The sequence below is a fragment of the Trifolium pratense genome, linkage group LG4 (genome assembly GCF_020283565.1).
Source record: "Trifolium pratense cultivar HEN17-A07 linkage group LG4, ARS_RC_1.1, whole genome shotgun sequence".
Lineage (NCBI taxonomy): Eukaryota > Viridiplantae > Streptophyta > Magnoliopsida > Fabales > Fabaceae > Trifolium > Trifolium pratense.
The window spans coordinates 56202490-56223513 of NC_060062.1; the positions used below are offsets into that span (position 1 = coordinate 56202490).

The 21024-nt window shown below is 33.6% G+C and overlaps 3 protein-coding genes and 1 long non-coding RNA gene across 33 annotated transcripts; all 4 read left to right on the forward strand.

Moving 5' to 3' along the window:
• The first annotated feature begins 2665 nt into the window (after positions 1–2665).
• Positions 2666–5325, forward strand: LOC123924359 (polygalacturonase non-catalytic subunit AroGP2-like). Its single transcript, XM_045977220.1, has 2 exons — positions 2666–2925; positions 3139–5325. Exons 1-2 carry the CDS (start codon positions 2875–2877, stop codon positions 4969–4971), a joined length of 1884 nt encoding a protein of 627 aa, XP_045833176.1. The 5' UTR covers positions 2666–2874; the 3' UTR covers positions 4972–5325.
• A 1373-nt stretch (positions 5326–6698) lies between these two features.
• Positions 6699–12531, forward strand: LOC123921435 (vacuolar cation/proton exchanger 3-like). Of its 30 annotated transcripts, none has more exons than XR_006814078.1 (12): positions 6837–7105; positions 7229–7292; positions 7936–7994; positions 8785–8913; positions 9448–9494; positions 9603–9674; positions 9945–10044; positions 10393–10460; positions 10801–11035; positions 11367–11399; positions 11513–11747; positions 12244–12531. XR_006814078.1 is itself a non-coding variant. In XM_045973976.1 (6 exons), exons 2-5 carry the CDS (start codon positions 7256–7258, stop codon positions 9496–9498), a joined length of 276 nt encoding a protein of 91 aa, XP_045829932.1. In that variant the 5' UTR covers positions 6824–7105; positions 7229–7255; the 3' UTR covers positions 9499–11747; positions 12244–12531. The 30 variants fall into 30 exon arrangements, 2 of the variants coding, with proteins under 2 accessions (XP_045829932.1, XP_045829933.1); XR_006814082.1 differs by having other exon boundaries at positions 11536–11747; XR_006814084.1 differs by having other exon boundaries at positions 11544–11747.
• A 2010-nt stretch (positions 12532–14541) lies between these two features.
• LOC123920350 lies at positions 14542–16453 on the forward strand. The gene is made up of 7 exons (XR_006813607.1): positions 14542–14674; positions 14803–14907; positions 15012–15154; positions 15635–15700; positions 15815–15872; positions 16134–16187; positions 16258–16453. It is a non-coding gene; the product is annotated as an uncharacterized LOC123920350 (long non-coding RNA).
• Positions 16454–16937: 484 nt separating this feature from the next.
• On the forward strand, positions 16938–19900 carry LOC123922978 (dihydropyrimidinase-like). Its single transcript, XM_045975630.1, has 8 exons — positions 16938–16952; positions 16995–17046; positions 17346–17615; positions 17732–17943; positions 19163–19256; positions 19436–19538; positions 19647–19763; positions 19876–19900. Exons 1-6 carry the CDS (start codon positions 16938–16940, stop codon positions 19534–19536), a joined length of 744 nt encoding a protein of 247 aa, XP_045831586.1. The 3' UTR covers positions 19537–19538; positions 19647–19763; positions 19876–19900.
• The last annotated feature ends 1124 nt before the right edge of the window (positions 19901–21024 follow it).

Consider the following 21024-nt stretch of genomic DNA (forward strand, 5'->3'; position numbering starts at 1 on the left):
TATAGTGTGGTTCACATTTCTATAACGATCGACATTAGAATGATTGACATAGTTTGCTGTAAATCATGACTTTTCAGTCGTTATTCCGACAACTATATCAATGTTGAGGCCACGAGATTCGCCATCACATCAATGGTCTTGGTTCTGCGTTGGGGGCTATATATACCCTACTCATGCAAAAGGGTCAAGTAATCTCATTTTTATTCTCTCAACATCACTAGCAAATACTGTTAAAAAAAACATGAATCATGGATGGATGACCAAAAAGAGCAAAAATAATGTTAAAAAAAGATAAAGGAGAGACTTTTTTTTTTTGAATGGCTAAATTTTATTAATAATGGAACCGAGCCCAAGACGAGCACGGTACACATACAAGTACAACACAAAGTAAGAAACATAAACTACACTAACACCTAAATCCGCCAATACCAATTACATTCCTTGAAAAACCCTAACCAAATTGCTCTCAAAGTACAACAAAAGCAAAATAACCACCTATACCAACACCGCAACCATCCTTCTCAACAACAAAACCCCGTCGAATCAGCCACGACCGAAACGACAAGCCCTAAACCAACTAAGAGTCGCTGCACCATACACCAGCACCTTTGAATACACCAACACAAGCACCATACACCGCAACCATACACCAGCACCTTTGAATACACCAACACCTCTGAAAGACCCAAATCAAAACACCATAAGCCAAACCGAGTGGATATCAAAACCACACCCGCACAAAAGAGAAGTCGCAGAGCAACCAACAATCTCTAAGAACGTTAACACCTAAACTTAAAACAAAAACAAGCCAGCGGCGTAAAGGAGAGACTAAAGAACGAATCATTCAGGACTCAGGAGAATTCGAGTTCGACTTTTGATAGAATAATTCTTAACCTGTAGATTTTGCTTACCTAGATTTTAGTAATTAATTTTCCTATTTAACTCTGAATTATCGTTTCCTAATCTCTGAGAAAAAGTTAACACAAAAAAATTCGATCTCTTCGTCCTTAATGATAATTCGTATTTGAAGAAATATTTTATCGCTAAAGTAAATATAAACCCTATACAATTTTATTTGGTCAGGTAACTTAGTGACTAGAATTTCATCTTAAAAGTGAATAAATGAAGTATCCATAATTCAAAAACCAACCCCTAGGCAATTTACTAGGTTCCTTTATTATCAACTTTTCATAGATAGCCTACTACATTTTGTAATATGAAAAGTAAAAATTATACACACGAATATTATAATGGTTTAAATATGTTTTTCCTCCCTACAAAATGTGGACCTTCTAAATTTTACTTAATTTTTATTATATTTTTAGTCCCTATATATTTTTTTTTTGTTTCACATAGTTAGAGTCTTTACTAAAATTAAATTAGATCAGGATACACATCACAATGGGTCATTGACTCAAATTTGCAAAATCAGAGGATTAATTGATTGAAATTTAATTTGCATAAAAAGAATGAGACGGATAGGGGAGAGAGTGAGAGAGAGGCACAGAGAGAGAGAGAGGGAGATTTGGGGAGGGAGAGATGCAGGTAGAGAGAGTTAGAAAGAGAGGGGGATAGAGAGATGTTAAAAGAGAGGGAGAACAATTACAAAAACAACAACTTTGTAAAATATTCAAATCAATATTGGAATTTAATAACATTTGTGACTATTGTAACCGCTTTCCCTTTCTTTTTGTCTCTCTAACTTTCCCTATCTCTAACACTCTCCCTCTCCCTCTGCCTTCCCCCCTCTCTATGCCCCTCAATCTCTAGCTCCCTCTCTCTCTCTCACTCTCTCCCCCTCTCTTTCTTTTTATGCAAATTAAATTTCAGTCAATTAACCCCCTAGTTTTGGAAATTTTAGTCAATGACCCCTGCGAAGTGTATCCTGATCAATTATCTCATGTGTTACGTTGGCAGATGCCATATATGCAGTTAACGGTCATGTTATCACAATGGACGGAGTAAATAGAGCATGAGGTATTTATTATATGTTTGACAAATTTATGGGTATTTTTGACAATTTTCAAATTTTAACGGTATTTGACGAATTCTGAAATTTCACGGGTATTTGGCATTTCACTCATCAAAAAATATTCATCCTATCATTAGAGTATCCACAATGGAGAAATCTAATTTTGGGTACCTAAGTGGGTTCCGCGTGTACACATCACTCGTTTATAATTTTTTAATAATAGTACATAATAAGTACTCAATCTCTTCGACCCAGCACCTCTTAAAAAATTCTAAAGGGTCCCACAAATAACTTCACATCTCATCAATAACTCTACATCTTTATAAATTGGTCCAACAAATCCTATTAAGTACTATGAGAGAGAGAGTGCTTATTTGAGAAGTTGTGCTCTAATGATAGTACCTAATAAGTACCATGAGTACCTAATAGGTACTACACTATTGGAGATGATCTTATTATATGGAAATGAATTGAACGTCAATACTGCATTAACTAGTTATCGCATTAACTGCTAATGCCAGTGCGATCAGAATTTAACGGTTGAAATTAAAACTTTGAAAAAAGTAGTTAAATAAAATCAGATTAATCAGAACCGGTTGATTATATTTCTACGGCCGAGATCGTCTAATACGTGAATGAAAAGGACAATCTCAGTCCCTATAATATTCTGTTACCATACAATGTTTTTATCCTATTTTGTGCATTAAACGACAGAAAATAAAATTCGATTCTTACTTACGTACATCTTAGAGCACAGGAGAACCACTATAAATTAGTGCATACACACACTGTAATCACCACCATTCTCAACCCTCTCCCTTCATTTTTTCTTCTTTCTGCTCTCAATGAGAAGCCACTACTAAAGAAACATAATTAAAAAATCATTAGATTATTATATCAAAATGCATAGACACTCCCTTTTTCTCTCTTATATCCTTCTTTCCACACTCACTGTAAGCACTCATCATTCTTATGTCAAATAATTATTTCATTCCTAAACACATTATGCAAAATCAATCAAAAACTAACAAACAATTAACACTAAAATTTACCAAAACTTAGTTATAATTTCAATATATCTTGAATTATTTAAATATGTGTAATAATTTTAATTTCATTACTATGTATTAATATATATATATATATATATATATATATCAATGCAGGTTGGTTTAGCAGTGGATCATGCAGGAGACAAAAACCAAAACCAAAATCCATTCACTCCAAAGGCATTTGTAATTCGCTATTGGGACAGAGTCATCAAAAACAACTTACCAAAGCCATCTTTCATTCTCTCCAAGGCCTCGCCACTTAGCGCGGCCGATGCATCGGCCTTCGCAAAACACGCGGTCGCCAACACACTCTCCACAAAGCTGCCGGAGTTCTGTTCCGCCGCACACCTCCTCTGTTTCCCTGAAGTAAATCCTAGCCTAACAAAACACACTCAGGATGGAGAATTCTCCGTCTACAACGACGCTCAGAATTTCACCAATTACGGAACAGAAAGACCTGGAGGAATTGACTCGTTCAAAAACTACTCCAACGGTTTCGATAGCAATCCGGTAAACGAATTCCGGCAATACAGCCGGAGTTCCGCCGGTCATAACGATAGTTTCACAAACTACGCTATCGAAACCAACGTCGCTGATCAGAAATTCAACACCTACGGTTCCGGCGCCGCTGGTGGCTCCGGCGAATTCAAAGAATACGCTGAAAACACCAACGTCCCGAACCTCCGTTTCACAACTTACTCCGTCTCAACCGCCGGAAGAGAACAATCGTTCAACAGTTACAGTGAAAACGGAAACGCCGGCGATCAGAGTTTCGGAAATTACGGCAAAGACTCCGCCGGTGCTCAAAACCGTTTCACGGAATACGGAACGAACTCTAACGTTGCATCGTCAGGTTTTTCGAGTTACGCGGATAAAGGTACAGGTGATGAAGACACGTTCGTTAATTACGGCGTTAATATGAATAATCCAACTGAAAATTTCAAAAATTACGCTAGAGGAAGTTTAGGTGGGGTTGAAAAATTCTCTAATTATAGAGATCAATCTAATGTTGGTGCTGATTCGTTTAGTTCTTATGCTAAGGACTCAACAGGTGGGACCCAGGTTGATTTTGATAACTATGGAAAATCATTTAACGAAGGAACCGACACTTTCAAAGGGTATGCTAAAGGTGCTGATGCAGATCATAAGGTAACTTTTACCGGTTATGGTGTTAATAACACTTTCAAGGATTATGATAAAAAAGGGATTTCTTTTGCTAAGTATACTAATGCTTCTTCTTCTTCCACTAATTCTGTTAGTGACAGTGGTAGTAGTTTGGTAAAAAAATGGGTTCAACCCGGTAAGTTTTTCCGCGAAAAGATGTTGAAACAAGGTGTGGTTATGCCTATGCCTGATATCAAGGATAAATTGCCACAAAGGGCATTTTTGCCTCGTACTATTTTGACCAAATTGCCCTTTGCGTCTTCTAAGTTGAAGCAAGTGTTTAAGGTGTCTGACAATTCGTCTATGGATAAGATGATTGTGGAGTCTTTGAGTGAATGTGAGAGGGCGCCGAGTATGGGTGAGACAAAGCGTTGTGTTGGTTCGCTTGAGGATATGATTGACTTTGCAACTTCAGTTTTGGGGCACAATGTTACGGTTAGGTCCACTGAGAGTGTGAATGGGTCAGGAAAGAATGTTATGGTTGGTCAGGTTAGAGGGATAAATGGGGGGAAAGTAACTGAATCGGTGTCGTGTCATCAGAGCTTATTTCCTTATTTGTTGTACTACTGTCACTCTGTCCCGAAGGTTCGAGTTTATGAGGCTGATCTTTTGGACCCTGCGTCTAAGGTCAAGATTAACCATGGTGTTGCTATTTGTCACTTGGATACAACCGCTTGGAGCCCCAGCCACGGTGCATTCATGGCTCTTGGGTCTGGTCCAGGTCGAATTGAAGTGTGTCATTGGATCTTTGAGAATGACATGACTTGGACTACCGTCGACTAAAGTAGAATCTCCCACCTTAAGTCAATAACTTTTTAATTCTATGTCATTCATGTTCAGAAACTAGTTTTTCTTCTTATTATATATTACAATAATTGGTTTTTCCATTTGAAGAAAGTGTATTGTTTATGAGCTTATTAATTATATATATGTGCACGTTTGGATTAAATGTGAGTTTGGGATAATTATGATGTGTCACTGTGATTTTTTAAAAAATTGACATGTTTTAATTCAATAAAATCATCGTGATACATTCATAATTTTGTCAAACATCCAAACATACATTATGAGATTCTCTTATGTAATTGTGTTATATATGGGTTTCTAATGAATGAAAGTTAAATGGGTTCCATAAAATAGTAATTGTTTCAATAACTTATTGTTTTGTTAAGCTATACTGTACTATGCTAGATAGAATATTTGATTTTGATTAAAGATGGCTTTGATCAAACTGCTTTGGAATGGGAAAATAATATTATTATTTTTTTGACGAAGGGAAAGTAATAATATTATTGTTTGCCTTGTTTTTGACAAACCTAATATTAATTTGGTTGATCGCGGTTGTTTAATTTAATTTAATTTCGAACCAACATATATTTTATTCATTTTTCCTATAAAAGATTTTTTTAAGTAGTTAGTGGCTAAACTCTCACACATTTAAATGTAGAGGAAATGTGGAATTCGGAGTTCAAATTTCGGCCACTCCAATAATATTTCGGGTAGCTACCATTTAAGCTACACTTACGAGACAATTTTTTATTAACAAACTCACCATAACATAAAACATTACAAGTGAAAAAATGTTTTCTTATGTGATTTAGGGTGCATTTTTTTAGATTTTTTTTCCTTAAAAAAATCTATTTTATCATTTGTTATGATTTTTTAGAAAAACAAAATATTATTAACTCCAGAATAAAAAGTTAAACCTAATAGCTTTTTTGGAATCTATTTTTTTTAAACTAAAGAATTTATGTGTAGGAGCTCATTTTTTTTATAAATAATTTATCTAAAAGTAAACAAACAAAAAGTAACTTTAAATTTTTTATAATCTCTAAAAACAAATTACTAAATTTTTTAAAATCATTTTCAGTGAAATGAGAACAACGCTTAAGTGACGTCAAAAATATCTACTACTTTGGATAGGTAATTTTAGTGGCTTTCAAAGTCATTGGTGACTTTCAAAATTAATCTATTAAACTTAATTGGAAAAACACTACAACAAGACAAAAATGTAAATTAAATAACATTGTACCAAGACAAATAAGAAAATAACGCCACGCTAAGATTTCAAAATAACGATTAAAAAAAATCAATATATGTGAAAATTAACTATTTAAGTAAAAGGAAAAGAAGAAAATGATACTTATAGAGGGATGATTTCAAACCACCTTATTTATCTATATATATATATATATATATATATATATATATATATATATAAAAGATGGTAAAATATGCAACCCTAATTGCAAACCCTAATCTATAATCTATAATCTATAATCTATAATATACATAAAAGATTATAGATTGGGAAACCCTAATTCAAAATCCTAATGGATTGACCAATTAGCAATAGACATCTATAAGCTTAGCAAATCACATTCATCCACTAATTATTTGCCAAATATCTTGTGTGGACCATTCTCCTAAAGTAGTATTCCAAAACAATTGGCTGATATGATGGCTGGTTTATTTGATGGTTTATCCAAACAATTGGCTGGGTTTGACATTTCATCTAGACAAATGAGATCTAACACATACAAGCTTCTATTCATTCAGTAATGGTAACAAATGGAACACATGCATTGAGGCCCATATAGGTATATATTTCTCTCTGTCAGATTTTTTTTATCAAATTCTTTCTCTCTCTTCTCTCTCATGCGCTCTCTCACGCGCTCTCTCACTCTCTTCTCTCTTTTCTCTCTGATTCCGGCAGCCACCCGGCCACCGCCACCGCCACCGGAAAACCCCAAATCAAACCCAATTCAACTCACCCAAAAACCTCTTTCACGCAAAACTTCTTCCTCCTCTCAGATGGGCCGAAAATCATCAACCCCAACCCCCAAATTTCAATTCCTCAAATTTTGTTCTTTGAAATTGTCGATGAAATTGGGTATTTGGATGTCAATAAACTCAGGTTACTGAATTAATCTCATCTCTCTTCCATTTTCTTTATTCGCTGAATTGCTCCATCTTTATCACTTTTCAATTTAATTTTTTTTTTTTGAATTTTTTGTTTTGGTTATGAAACTGATTTCAGGATCTCTACAGAGAAGGAAATTCTATCATGGGCTCTGAAGGTTCACAAATTCGGGTTTGGTTTGGTAAGTTCTCATCTCAGTAGAAACATTGTCAGAATGAATATCAAAAGAATTTGGAAGAAACATAGTTGTTGTGTTGGAATTGAAATGAAATTCATTAGAATTCATATCAAATGTTTTTCCAGTTTGGTTAAACCAATTATGATTATGATTGTTTGAATCATTTGGTAAACAATCATTTTCAGTGTTTGAATAACTCATCTGAATTGGAAAATTTCCCATCAGATCTTGAGAATTTGTATTGTGATTGTGATGATGATGAGGAGTAGTACTAATGAACCTGTCAATGAAAAAATCTTTGTTGCAAGAACCTTCAATTTCTAATGCATATTCTTTTGGTGATGTTCTTTGCTCATAATTAGAAGCTGCATCTGATTTTGAACTTTCTGATTTCAAAAGATTCAATTCATTTGATGATAATAATAACTCTGCTGCTTTTTCTTGACTCTTTGCATTTGAATTTTCTTCTCCATTATTATTCTCAATATCAGATAATGGTTTATGAGTTACAGGATCTATACCTTTTTGCCTCAGTTTCTTCTTCAAACAAGAATTCCATACATTTTCATCCATTTTTAAAATTTAAATTGTTCATTATTGGGGTTTATTGTTCATCATGATGATTTTGTTGTTTCTTTAAATGCAGAGATTTTGTTGATTTCGAAAGTTGGATCCTTTACTGCTCGAAAAAGTCAGACAAACCGTGTAAGAGCTTAATTGTTTTGCTAATGATAATTATTTTCATGTTTCTTCATCGAAGTGTAGTTTCAAATCATATCATTTATGAATTTTGCTTATTTATCTTTGTACTACAAATCTATTTTTGTATCAATTTGTTGTTAAGGAGGAATCCAATATACTAATGTATACTAGATGGAGAATTACTTGAATGAGATTATAACTCTTGCATTGCTTCAATAGAAATAGAAGGTGAGATAGAAGAAGAAGTGGTTTATTACATTTACATTCATGTTTTCATAGCCTTTTTGTATAATTCTTTAAACATTTTCTAATATAATGATGATTAGAGTGATATAAACAAATATGTTAGTTTTGCATCACCACACCAAACAACTTTTTTTATATTTCTTTCAAAACATGCCTTATTAGTGCAAAGATATGATAAATATTAGTTTATGTGTATTTAGTGGTATAGTTATTATATGATTTTCGGTTACTTGAATAATAACCATTAGTTCTCTTCTCTTCTTAGGGGGCAAGGACACAATATCCTATTTTTTATTTGATGGTTATTAGATTAAAGTGATTTTTGTACCATTACCCAGCATATCATGTTTGGTCACTCATTATAAAGGTTTAATCTTTTTTTAGGCATTAATCAATTTAATCTTATAACCTATAAATTCATTTATCTCTTGAAGTATTCATGTTGAGTTTATATCAAGCCTTAAAGAATGAAGTATCATGAAATTTTTGGAAGCTGAAGATATATGTTTCTTAATTATGAAATTTTTGAATTTTAATGTTTGGACAGGAAGGTGAAGGTGAAAACATGGAGGCAGAAGAAGATGCCGTGATTGGATTCTGGAGTGCATTTGGTTGGTTGGATGGAATGACTGTTTTCATTGCTTTGTTGTCTGAATATGTGGTGGATACAATTGAGGTAATTCTACAAAAATGTTTAGATCTATTTGGAATTCTTTTTTATAAACAGCTTAGTTAATCACTTATTGAATAAGTGTTTATCATATATATATATATATATATGAGCCTATTTGGATTTGATGTAGAAGAGTTTAATTACCAGTATAAGCCCTTGTAAGTGCGATAACATTAATACTCTTTCATATCCATTTATGCATATAAAAACTATTTTAGAAGGTTTTTTATCATATGTTATAAGAGGTAGTATTTCTTCTTGCATCTCTTACAATATGATCCTCATAAGAGGCAAGAGTGAAAATTAGATAAATTAGAAGTGAAAGTGAGTTTTGAGTTTTCATGTTTTGCTCAAGTAAGAGAGTATGGACTGTGCATGAATATACATATAAAAGCAATTGTTTACCTTAAATCAAGTGATTTCACTTCCTGTTGAACATTGATAGAAACAATTAAATAAATGTGTGGTTCACTTTGATCCATGACTTAAAAAACAACAACAGATATTCATGATTTATGTATACAATTGTAAACGCAGAGATTCAAGAAACCTATTTCGAGAGGAAGTACCAGTTTCCTGGAATGGTAAAGCTTTCATTTTTAATATCTTTTGTTGAAATAAGTGATATTTATTATGATTGTTTATTTGTTTGTATTCATAGTGTTGTATATAACAATGAGTTTTAAATCAAGGTTTTAAGAAGTGATTGCGGTAAAGGTCGCGGTTGCCTTATTACCTTTGCTATTGCCGTCATTGGAACCAAGGTTTGAACATCTTTCTTTGTTGTTATGATCCCTGTCCATATTCATGATCCATTTGATTTAGGAAAGGAAGTTGCTTTTGGTCTGACAGATTAAAAGGAAGCATCATCCCATAAAATTCCTAAGATGTTCCATAATCTTATATATTGGTTGAAATTTTAAATTTCAATTCTTCATATTTTGATATTGCATGTTTGAAATCTTCCATGAAATTGTGTCTTATTATTGTTTAAATCACTTTCTTAATCATTTTTTTTCTTCTCTAAATTGCAGATCACCTTCTATTATTGTTTAAATCTAATACAGAACTCTGGAGGAAAGAAGATGTATATGTATCTTTATGTTCATGTGCCTGCAACAATGATCTCTTTGAGTAAGTTTGTTGTAGCATGTGTATAGAATACTATGCTTTTGTCTATTTTGCAACATGTGTTTGTGTATACTATGTTTCTCTAAATTTTACACCATTTGAATTGTCTAAATTTGGACTCAATTGCTGGTATATATGTCCTTGATGATCAATATTTTTTGAAATTATCAAGTGATTTTAAAGCAGATCCAAATAAGGGCCGTGAAATATTCACATGTCATTTAAATTATCAAGTTGTATTTTTGTTGTTCTTGCAAGGTTGGATATGATTTTCCTTAATCCAATTGTTTTTTATAACAAGAAGGTTGGATATGATTTTTGTCCTGTTAATCTTTTATCTGCTATTTACAGGTTAGTTTGCGATGACCGAACCTTCAGAGGTCGTTTACGTTTGAAACGTAGGGTACGAAATATCTGAGGTACTCTCCTGCCTCTGAATAAGATGTCATCTGGTGCTCTAGAGTTCAAAATTAAAAAATATATATGCATTCCCATACATTATATTGTGCTTAGGATGTAGGTAGAAGGATTTATCTTCTGATTTATTTGACTGCACCTGAATATGTCTGGTCTTGGTGATTTTTAGTTGCTGATCTAGCACTGATAATTTGTTGACCTTTTGAATTTAGTCAGTTATGAAGTCTAAACAGATAATAAGATAGGAAAAACTTAGGATTTATGTTCTCCCTTCGGTAGTGTTTTGATAGTCAAGCTTAGATGTACTAATTCTTATATACTGGTGGATTTCAATTTATGCAGCAAACACATCATGAGGATTTCAATTTGCCTGAAGAATCCTGCCATGGTTTTCTTCCTGAACTGCTGCATATTTAGAATGATCAAATGAATCATTGGCTTATGTAGAGACAAAAATAATGTATAGGAAAAAAAAATCAGAGGTAGTAGAAGCATACAAGAAATATGTAGCAGATATAAGTGATTTGGGACTCATCATCAAATCTAAAAGTAAGAAGACGTTGCATAATGAATCTCGGTTAGATCTCTTATTAGTATTGTTATTATATTATACGCTGCAATTGTTATATTATTAGGCAGTTAAGGAAGTTGTGTTATTTAGATGGTTACTGAATAAATCGGAAAGGAGAGACCCAATACTCTAAAATGCACTTTCGTTTTTATAGTGAATGAGCAAACTAGCATCACATCAAGATCTCAAGTCCAAATAAGGTATTGGAGTTGAGAGGAAACATAATGGTCTTAGATTTTGATTGGATCTCCAAAGAAGACTTTGTCTTTTTAATTTGGTTCTATATTGAAGTTAAATGCTCATTTTGAAAGATTTTCATTTACTTTCTTTACAACAGATATTTTTGAGGACACTGTACCATTTGCAACATGTATGCATTTTAAAACTCTCATTTTTGTTTTCAATTTCACTTAAGTTTTGTTATGTGGCTACAAAATTCGATTTTGAGTGAATTTAATTTGTAAAGTTGTTCTTACTTGAAAGTTGAAAGTAGACCAAATTCCAAGTGTTGCAGCATAAGCTGACAGGCGGCTAAGCATGCACATGCATCAGTTGTGCAGTCACCACTAGATGACGATGCTTTAACACGATGGCAGCGGGATGTAGGCCATGATGATGCAGGGCAGCAGGATGCAGGCCATCAAAAAGACTCACCTAATGTTGCTGACTCCAAGTATTCATATGGTGTGATCAGCTTGAAGCAGTTGAAAGAAGTTTTGTAAGTAATGTGCAGAGAAAGCCATTAAATTTATAATATTTCATTACCATTGTTTATTGTATAGAAACAAGGTTTCAGACTATTTTTTCTTAGAAATAAGATTTTTACGTAATTGGCACATATATGCTTAGAATGAAATAAAATGATACATTATGTTTGCATCTTTGGATACTAAGGCTTTGGTGTTGATTTGTATGCTACAAGTGGCCTTCTTATGAGATTTGTATTTGGAGATGACAGTGTATTGCAAGCATGGAAGAATATAAGTGTATTTGATGATTTCGGTTGTAATGTTATATGTACTTAATGTTACATGAATTAGGATGTATTTTTGGTTCATTTGTAGTGTTTGTAATTTCACTCTAAATTTCATTCAAACTGAAATATAGGTTGTATGCAGCTTACCCTTTAGTGGTTTAGAAAGAGTTATAAAATTAGTTGAAATAGAAAATGGATTCTTATGATTTTTGTTGATTGTTGTATTGATTTTCTGCAGGGTGCTTGCTATGAAGCCTTAAGCAATTTTCAAGTTGGAGATATGCATTAGTTTTATTGGAATTTTGTCACTTTTGCCAAAGCACAGATTGTGGTGGCTTTGCTGGTGTTGAGAAAATGTGAGGAATGGGAGATGCTATAGTTTTTTTTTTTTTTGCATCATGCTGGTGTATTGACCAGTTTCTTGATTTGGTTTTTAAGTTTATTTACTCTTTCGGATGTATCGATTATACAATGTACTTCTCTATCCTATTATCAATGATTATATGAATGATTTTTAATGTCATCATCTTAACGTACTACTCATGAGAAATTTAAATTAAGTGTACTCTTAGACAAAAATTTAATTTTATAGATGTCACGAGTCTTGAAAGCTTTACTATAAAATTTTGTGTGATGCTTCACTTGATTCGTTTTATTATGGCGGACACAAGGCTTCTTATCAAGCCGAACATCACTTCATGTAGGCCTTTGTTACTTAACCCTATCGTCATTATTTTGTTTGTATAATTTGGACTTTGATTTCACTTCTTCAAACTATCGTTCGATTATCTAATCATTGTGTTCAAATTGCTCAATGATGTAGCCTTAGAAAGTTTATAATCAATTTTGTATGCTCTTTTATTTTATGCTTGATTTCTCAAATAACTGCTTAGCCCGTTTAATTCCATTTAATTCCTCCAAACCCGTAGGTGGTTTTAAACTGTTTGATCTTAATCGAGCGGCTGCATATGACCGACTATATAAATACGAGAAAGTTTTGACTGCACAAGAACGTGATCCCCGATAAAGGTGGGCAATTAGATTCTGCGGCAGAAATCAGTAATCAACAAGAGGAATGATATTTTGACACAAATATTTTTATTTACCATGATCTACAACATCCATGATTGACATATAAATGGTGTTCCTTGATCAAGGAGCATATGAGCTACAAGGATCAAGGAGCCATGGTTAAGGGATCCCTCCGAGTATCGATATAGATTCGTAATTTTTGTATCCTTTTTTTTGTGATAATTTTGTATCCTTCTAATAGTGAGGTTTATAATTTATGCGCGCTGCTAGAGTTTCTTAAATTTTGCGCTTTAGGTCAGCCTCTAATAGAGTGTTTCTTAATCTCTCCTCTAATAGAGTGTTTCTTAATCTCTGCGCCATATAGAGTTTCATGATACTACGCTATTTTAACATTCACATAGATTCGTAATTTTTATGTCTTCTTGATACGACAAAGGTTTGTAATTTCTGCGCGTCGCGAATATGATTTTTTAGTTTTCACGCCACAACTATCCACAATGGTTCGTAATTTTTTTGTGCTTACAATATAGACATTTATGATCTATGCGCGCCACTTATAGAATTTCTTTTAATAGAGAGATGAGATTTATAATTTTTATTCGACACAAGTATCCACAATGGTTCGTAATTTTTGTATCATTCTAATAGAGTTTCTTAATTTTTGTGCTTTAGGTCATCTTCTAATTGAGAGTTTCTTAATCTCTGCGTCATATAAGTTTCATGATACTTCGATATTTGAACATTCACATAGATTCGTAATTTTTATGCGTTCCTGATACAAAAGTTTGTAATTTCTGCATGCCGCTTATCTAAATTTTTAGTTTTCGCGACATAATTATCAACAATGGTTTGTACTTTTTTTGTGCTAACCTATCATAATTTGTGCTTTATTACACTACATGATATATCCATATTGCACCATATCCTTTACATCCATGATTGATATATAAATGATGCTTCCCCGAAGTAATTTTCGTATGCTTATGACTAGCTTCTTCGGCTCATAGCATCCATGATTGATATATAAATGATACTCCCCCTAAGGAATTTCCATATGCTTATGACTAGCTTCCTTGGCTCATAGCAACCATGATTGGTATATAAATCATGTTCCGCCGAACCCGTGCAACGCACGGGCAGCCGTCTAGTTTCTATTCAATAGTTGATTGATATCTATAGCCTTAGCAAACCACATGTTGAGGAGCATAAGCTTACACATGGCCTGCTATATGGAACACATGCAGGCCTGCTATATGAAACACATACATTGGGCCTAGTGGGATATATATTTGTCTTTTCCCAATTTTTTTTCATTTGTGAAGTTTTTTTCTCTCTCTTCTCTCTTTTCTCTCTCAGTACGATCTCTCTCTCTCACTATCTCTCTATCGTGCTCTCACCCTCTCTCGTGTTCATCATCATCAAGCCAAACACCACCAAACTTTCATCTTAAATCAACATGCAATTCCATAAATAGGTTCCTCTCATCTCAAGCTCCAAGGTAAGGGTAATTTTATATCAAACATCCATGGATTTCCTTTGAATTCTTGATGTGTTCATCACATTTTAAGAACTCAATTATGAACTTGATTGCATGTGTGAGGTTCTGATGGTGTTCAAGTTTTACAGAGAAGTTATAGGTAAGAACCATAAACTTTTTTTCCTTCTTCTATTCAAGTTAAAATCCAAAACACCATTTTTCACTTCTTCTCATTTGGTAAATTGCATGTGAGTTTAATGGAATTGAGATTCTCTAGGAATATATCAGAAGCAATGAACATGGGTACAAGATGCAAGCTTTGGAATTTTGATCGGTGATTTTTGAAGAAGTTTGGGTTAAACCCGTGTTCTAGGACAAGGCTCCACTAAAAAGGTAAATTCTCACTCCTCGTAACTCTGATTGAGATGCCGTTTGTTTCTGTGGTTAGCTAACTCAATTCCGGTCGTTGTGACGCCAATTTCATAATTTTTTATTAGGAAATGAGGTCTAGGGACGCGTTTGAAGTTGAGGTACTGAAGCTGTCAAATTGGTGTTTTGAGGACTACAGGTTTGGGTACTCGAGCGGAACAAAAGGATGGTTTTAGGCTTGCGAAATAACGCCGTACTGTTGTTAAATCTGGTGGGTTCCTTTAGGTAAACTCTCACTTAATAGAGTAGCTTTATTAGCTTTTCCCCAAATTCATGATGCATGTTAACTTAGGATTTTTAGGATTAATTAGGATAACTCTATAATTGAACTAATTAATGATTTAAACAAGCCCTTAGCATGATTGAAATGACTATATGTTGTGGAATTTAGGATAAACTGGAGTTGCTAGCGGTGGTTTTTGTGTTGATTTGATTACACTACTCACTATTCAAAGAGATTAGTAAGCATGTTATTGTTATGTAGACCTACCTTTAAGATATGTTAATTTATAGACTTAATTGATGATCTTGCATTGTTTTCGGTTATCAGTTATTGGTTTTTGTGTTGATTTGATTACACTACTCACTATTCAAAGAGATTAGTAAGCATGTTATTGTTATGTAGACCTACCTTTAAGATATGTTAATTTATAGACTTAATTGATGATCTTGCATTGTTTTCGGTTATCAGTTATCACCATGTTCATAGGACGCACTCTACGCTGTAGTCGACGCCGATATTGAGGTTGCGCTTCAGGTATTCAATTTCGTTTTCATTCTATCACAAATTCACATTGTATACTAACTAATTGATGATAATTTTTTTGTTTAAATTTTGAGTTTATTATAATGTGGAATTAATTTTGTGTAGAAAGCAGAGATTAGCAGAGATTACTCGAAGAGATTCACAAAGATTGGCAGTAAAAAAGGTTATTGTCATTGGAGTGTGTTTTTCTTTCTGATATTTAGGTTGGAGTGATGAATTCATTATATCTGAATTTACCATGAGTTTGACAAATTATTGTGTGTCATTGCCCGGCATAATCCTCGCAAAAACTACATTTTGAGCTTTAACAGAATTACGGTTATGATTTAATCTAATTCATCGTTTTCTAAACATGCATTTAGTTCTGATTTTGTTTGATTAAATTGGTTATGAGAATGAGACTGATGTACTTTCATGGCTGCAGGACATTTCCTTAGTTGTTGCATTGGGCTCTGCTACTCAAATTGCAATGTTTGTGGTAAATATACTCTCACCATCTAAATGTAAATTATCGATACTTTGGTTTTAAATTTCACTTATGGTCACAGTTGCGGTTTCGCTGCGGACTTTTATATAGTGGAAAAATGTGGTTGATGCTGTCAAAGTTCCGGCCGCGATAATGTTGCAGACACCTGAATATCCTTTATATTGCGGCTTCAATTGCGGTTGCGAACTATAACTTAAAACCATTTTCATATATAGTCTTCTTTATTTTAATAATAATGAAAACTAATATTTTACAATTTATAGGTTCCACTCTGTGTAATATTTTACAACATCAAAGGTATTGTATCTATTATGCAATGATAGTGTGATTTTAGAGGAATTTTTAATTAGGAAAAACTTGTATGGAAATATTCAGGAACTTCTTAGTATGAAATGCATATTAGATAATGAGATTTTTAATCGTCTGTGGACAATATCGAAAGATAGTTTGCATAATTTATTTCAGATGTATGGTTCTTGATTTACAAAGTTTTTCCTTATTATGCTCTATGTTCTTAACCTTGCATCTATTATGAAATGATTGTGTGATTTTAGAGGAGTGCTTAATTAGTGTTAACATACATAAATGAATTTTTCAAACAAAGGAATGATAACTGAGTAGCTAGCTGTTAATCATCATCTGCTATCATATTGTTTTGGTAGAAAATTCTCAACTTTCTTGTCTTTTAAATGCAGGGTGACAGAACCTGCCTCTAATGTGGCATCTTGCAGTGGAACTGCCATGGAGAATTCATCAGTTGTTGCTTTATACCATATGATTTGTAATTTCCATTGCTAGGTTGGAGATGATGTTCGTGTCATAGATGCCACCGGCAAGTTTGTTATGCCAGGTTAGATCTTTTTTGACCTTTAATCTCAGGGCCTTCTTAATAGTAGTTCTTCTTTGATACTGAAGAATTTGCGGCGAAACTCACACACACCAAGTGATGGGAAGTAGGGAATTTTCGTTTTGAACCATACTCTAGCATATCAAATGTCTCTGCAGCCTTTTAAGTTTTACCATCTGACTGTACTTACAAGACTCTTAATAATAGTTCTTAATAGTCTATTTTGTGTATGAATGTTCCTAAAATATCCTTTTGCATATGGATGCTTACATTTAGGAATGCAACTTTTTGTTTACTAACAGGAGGCATTGATCCTCATCCTCATCTGGAGTTTGAGTTTATGAACACTGTATCAGTGGATGACTTCTTCAGTGGCCAGGCCGCAGCATTGGCTGGTGGGACGACAATGCACATTGTCTTTATTTTTCCAACTAATGGGAGTTTAAAGGCCGGTTTTGAAGCCTACGAAAAGAAGGCAAAGAAGTCTTACATGGATTATGGTTTCCATATGGCTGTTACCAAATGGGATGAAACTGTTTCGAGAGAAATGGAGCTCATGGTCAAGGAGAAATGTTATATTAAATTTCCTCTCTGCATATTTTTAATAATTTAGTTGGTTATGATTTATGAGGCAATGACCCTATGAAATATTTCAAGTAGTGGCTACATCTATGCTTTCTAATTGCAGGTATCAACTCTTTCAAGTTTTTCTTGGTGTACAAAGGATTTGCTATGGTCAATGATGTACGTCTTCTGGAAGGATTTAAAAAGTGCAAGTCTCTTGGTGCCTTAGCCATGGTCCATGCAGAAAATGGAGACGCTGTGATTGAAGGGCAAAGGAAGATGATAGAGCTTGGAATAACTGGACCCGAGGGGCACGCTCTTTCTAGGCCTGCAGTGGTTAGTCTCAAATTTTGTTCTTTGTATAAAGAATTTACGGGCAAATAGAATTCAAGAGAATAATGGAATGCAAATACTGACCATAGAATACATGATATTCGTTACTCATTTTTCAACATAGTTGCTCTTTTTCAAAGTGCATTGGATTTAGGTGCACAAACTTGAGACAAATTAACTGTTTGCAATTGGAATTGACATTGGTACATCACCATGCTGTGTTTCTGTGTGGAATGGTTCCCATTATGGAAAATTCAAGCTCCACCAAAGTCTAAACATTTACTTTGGCGCATTTGTAGATTGTTTACCAACACGAGTTTGACTGCAAGAAAGGTGTGTTCCGTGTCCTTTAATATGTCATGTTTGTGAATGTGGGGATGAAAATGAGTGGCACTTAAACTATGTGAAAAGTGTATATTTGAAAAAAGCTATCGAGTTTTTTAATTTCTTGCTTTAAACTATGTGATTGTGATTTTGAAACTGATAGTGGACTTGGCCCTTGTGTTATTTCAATGGAGATTATTTCTGAGACGTTTGATTTGTTTATTTTTTGAGCAAGAAAAGGATATTGGCATGTTAATTACTACATATAATTTTTTCCATGTATAGTATTCTTTTTCGTAACCTTTTTTTTTTTGTTTTTCTTTTCAGTTTGATATGGGAGATGTAATTATTAATGGTAAATCCACTGGTATGTGTAGATTGCTATAAGCATAAATTCCACTTTATTTTCCTAATATTTCATAAATTGATCTTAGCTTTAATTTCATTGGTTTGACGTTTTCTTATTGTCATTTAGGATATTGTGCTGATGGATGTGCGGCCATTGCTGACTCGGGGACTTATTTGTTGGCGGATCGAATGGTATGAATAAATGGCCTGTAGATATAGATCGATATTTAGATTTTTTTTTATTGTGGAGTTTGATAGATTGTTAGATTTGCCACCGATGAAAATTGGAAAGGAACTGTTAGATGGGATAGTGATTACTCCTTTCTATTTCACTTTAAATTGTTTTCAATTTTAACATGTTATACTATATGCAGCACTATGATTGGTTCTTTAATGATACAATGTATCTTTGTTGGGGGCTTTGGAAATTGAAAATTTGTATTCTATTGTTCAATTCCAACTCACCAAGTTCGCGAAATCCAAACCATTTTCAATAGTTTGCCATTGCAAAATTTTTGATTTTCAGTAACTGTTTTGTGTAATGGTGCAGACCAAACGTGAACCAAAAGATTTATGGCAGGAACCTTTGGTCCCTGCTTCTTCTTGGACACCATGTTCTGATCAGCGAAGTTGGGAACCTAATGGTATGTGTGTCTGAACTTTGAAATTTGACAATTATTATCATGATTCATGTCTGTGCATAACTACAATTACAAATAAAGAAAGGCTTATTGGTCCATTATGAGTACTCACAGTTTGCTCTCTTCTATTGTACTACTTCAATAGAGTGCCTTATATGAGTCACTTGAAAAAATCAAATCAGGTATGAAATTTGAATCATCTATAAAAAATTTCAGCAGAAGTATCCACTTCTTCCTGCTATCCAATCTGAAAGTGACACAAGACCTATGTATTTTCCAATGAAGGTGTTTTTTTCACTTCTTTTTTTGTCTATATATTAATGTTCTGCCTGATGTTTTTTGCAATGTTCGGTTAGACTAGACCTCAAATCTGTTGTGTTTCATTCGTTGTAGCTTTGCCAAATTGAGTCTGGACAGCGGTACTCCAAAAGATTGAATGAAGAGCAAGTAACCAATCTTCTAAGGGCTACCTGCCAGCGTCCTCATCAGAGAGAACAAGATATTAAAAATGTATGATGTATAATATATTGATGGTTCTTTTATCAAAGTTATGTTTTTATTGAGGTTGTGGTTGTGTGCATGCTTTTTTCCCCTTCATAATTGTCATATCATTTCTTGGTAGATCGTAAAGCAGCACCGCTTCAACTCATACAAGGTTGTGAAGGAGTTTGGAATCAATGTAAGAGAGGATCTTGCTCTGGTTGATGCCCGTGTTTTGACACCCCCAACGGTATATGCATAGTTCATGCTTAATAAAGTTTTGAAATTATCATGATATGCGATATTTAATTTTATCTTTTGACTGCAGCTCAAATATCATGGAACTGGTGGAGAATCAAAACTTGACCCTCGGATGGGTCAGTGGAATATGATTTCTAATGTAAAATGATGAATCTATTTTTTTTCTTTTATTTATACTCGTGTTCTTGGAAATGTGTATTAGATCTTATGTAAACATGTTACAATCTCAACTAATATTTTTCAATATCATGTATTAGATTCTGTTCCTATGACAATGGTTAGATTGTTGACCGAACTATTAGTCCATTTTATGCTTTCAATGATAGATAGTTTTCTTTCCCCTTCTAATGGATAGATTTTTATGATTAGTGTAAACCTCTTATTTATGTTTTCAATATCATGTATAAGATTATGTTCTTATGACAATGGTTAGATTGTTGACCACACTATTCGTCCAATTTATGCTTTCAATGATAGATAGTTTTCTTTCCCCTGCTAATGGTTAGATTTCTGAGTAGTGTAAACCTCTTATTTTGTAGAAAATGATTGATGGTGGCAAGGTTCAATTTTGGGGTTGCCTTTGCTTTGCAAGAATGGACCCAACTCTGTTTTGCCGAGAGTTGGTTACTATGTGTCAAGCCAAGGGACTGGTATGGTGTATGTTTGAACCATAATATTTCCTCACAGACATTAACCAACACCTTATTCGCTGATTATTTGTCTTGGAGCTATTCCCGGTCATTATGTCTATGTCAAGTTGAAGGATGGTTGTCCGATACCTCCAACGTGTATTCAATGGAAGCAACATTGTTCACAAGAAGCTATTGTTTAGGAGTCATATTTTGCTGTTCAACAAGCCACATTTAGTAAACTAATGAAGGAACAAATGGTCCACAACAAAAAGGATGTCCGTGTTGGTTCCATTTCTTGTGATCCAATTGACCTTTAATTTGTTTTTGTTGTTTTCTTATATGAATATGTACTTACTTTACTTTGTTTTAATTGCGACATGAGACTATTTCAATTGCGA

What these genes read in the sequence shown, in the direction of transcription:
- LOC123924359 (XM_045977220.1), top strand. Translation starts at nt 2,875, where the DNA reads ATGCATAGACACTCCCTTTTTCTCTCTTATATCCTTCTTTCCACACTC. An exon ending in TCCTTCTTTCCACACTCACT is followed by an intron (nt 2,926 to 3,138) that starts GTAAGCACTCAT and finishes ATATCAATGCAG; the next exon opens with GTTGGTTTAGCAGTGGATCA.
- LOC123921435 (XM_045973976.1), top strand. Translation starts at nt 7,256, where the DNA reads ATGGGCTCTGAAGGTTCACAAATTCGGGTTTGGTTTG. An exon ending in ACAAATTCGGGTTTGGTTTG is followed by an intron (nt 7,293 to 7,935) that starts GTAAGTTCTCAT and finishes CTTTAAATGCAG; the next exon opens with AGATTTTGTTGATTTCGAAA. An exon ending in GAAAAAGTCAGACAAACCGT is followed by an intron (nt 7,995 to 8,784) that starts GTAAGAGCTTAA and finishes ATGTTTGGACAG; the next exon opens with GAAGGTGAAGGTGAAAACAT.
- LOC123922978 (XM_045975630.1), top strand. An exon ending in CTCTTTCTAGGCCTGCAGTG is followed by an intron (nt 17,944 to 19,162) that starts GTTAGTCTCAAA and finishes GTAATGGTGCAG; the next exon opens with ACCAAACGTGAACCAAAAGA. An exon ending in GCGAAGTTGGGAACCTAATG is followed by an intron (nt 19,257 to 19,435) that starts GTATGTGTGTCT and finishes AAATCAAATCAG; the next exon opens with GTATGAAATTTGAATCATCT.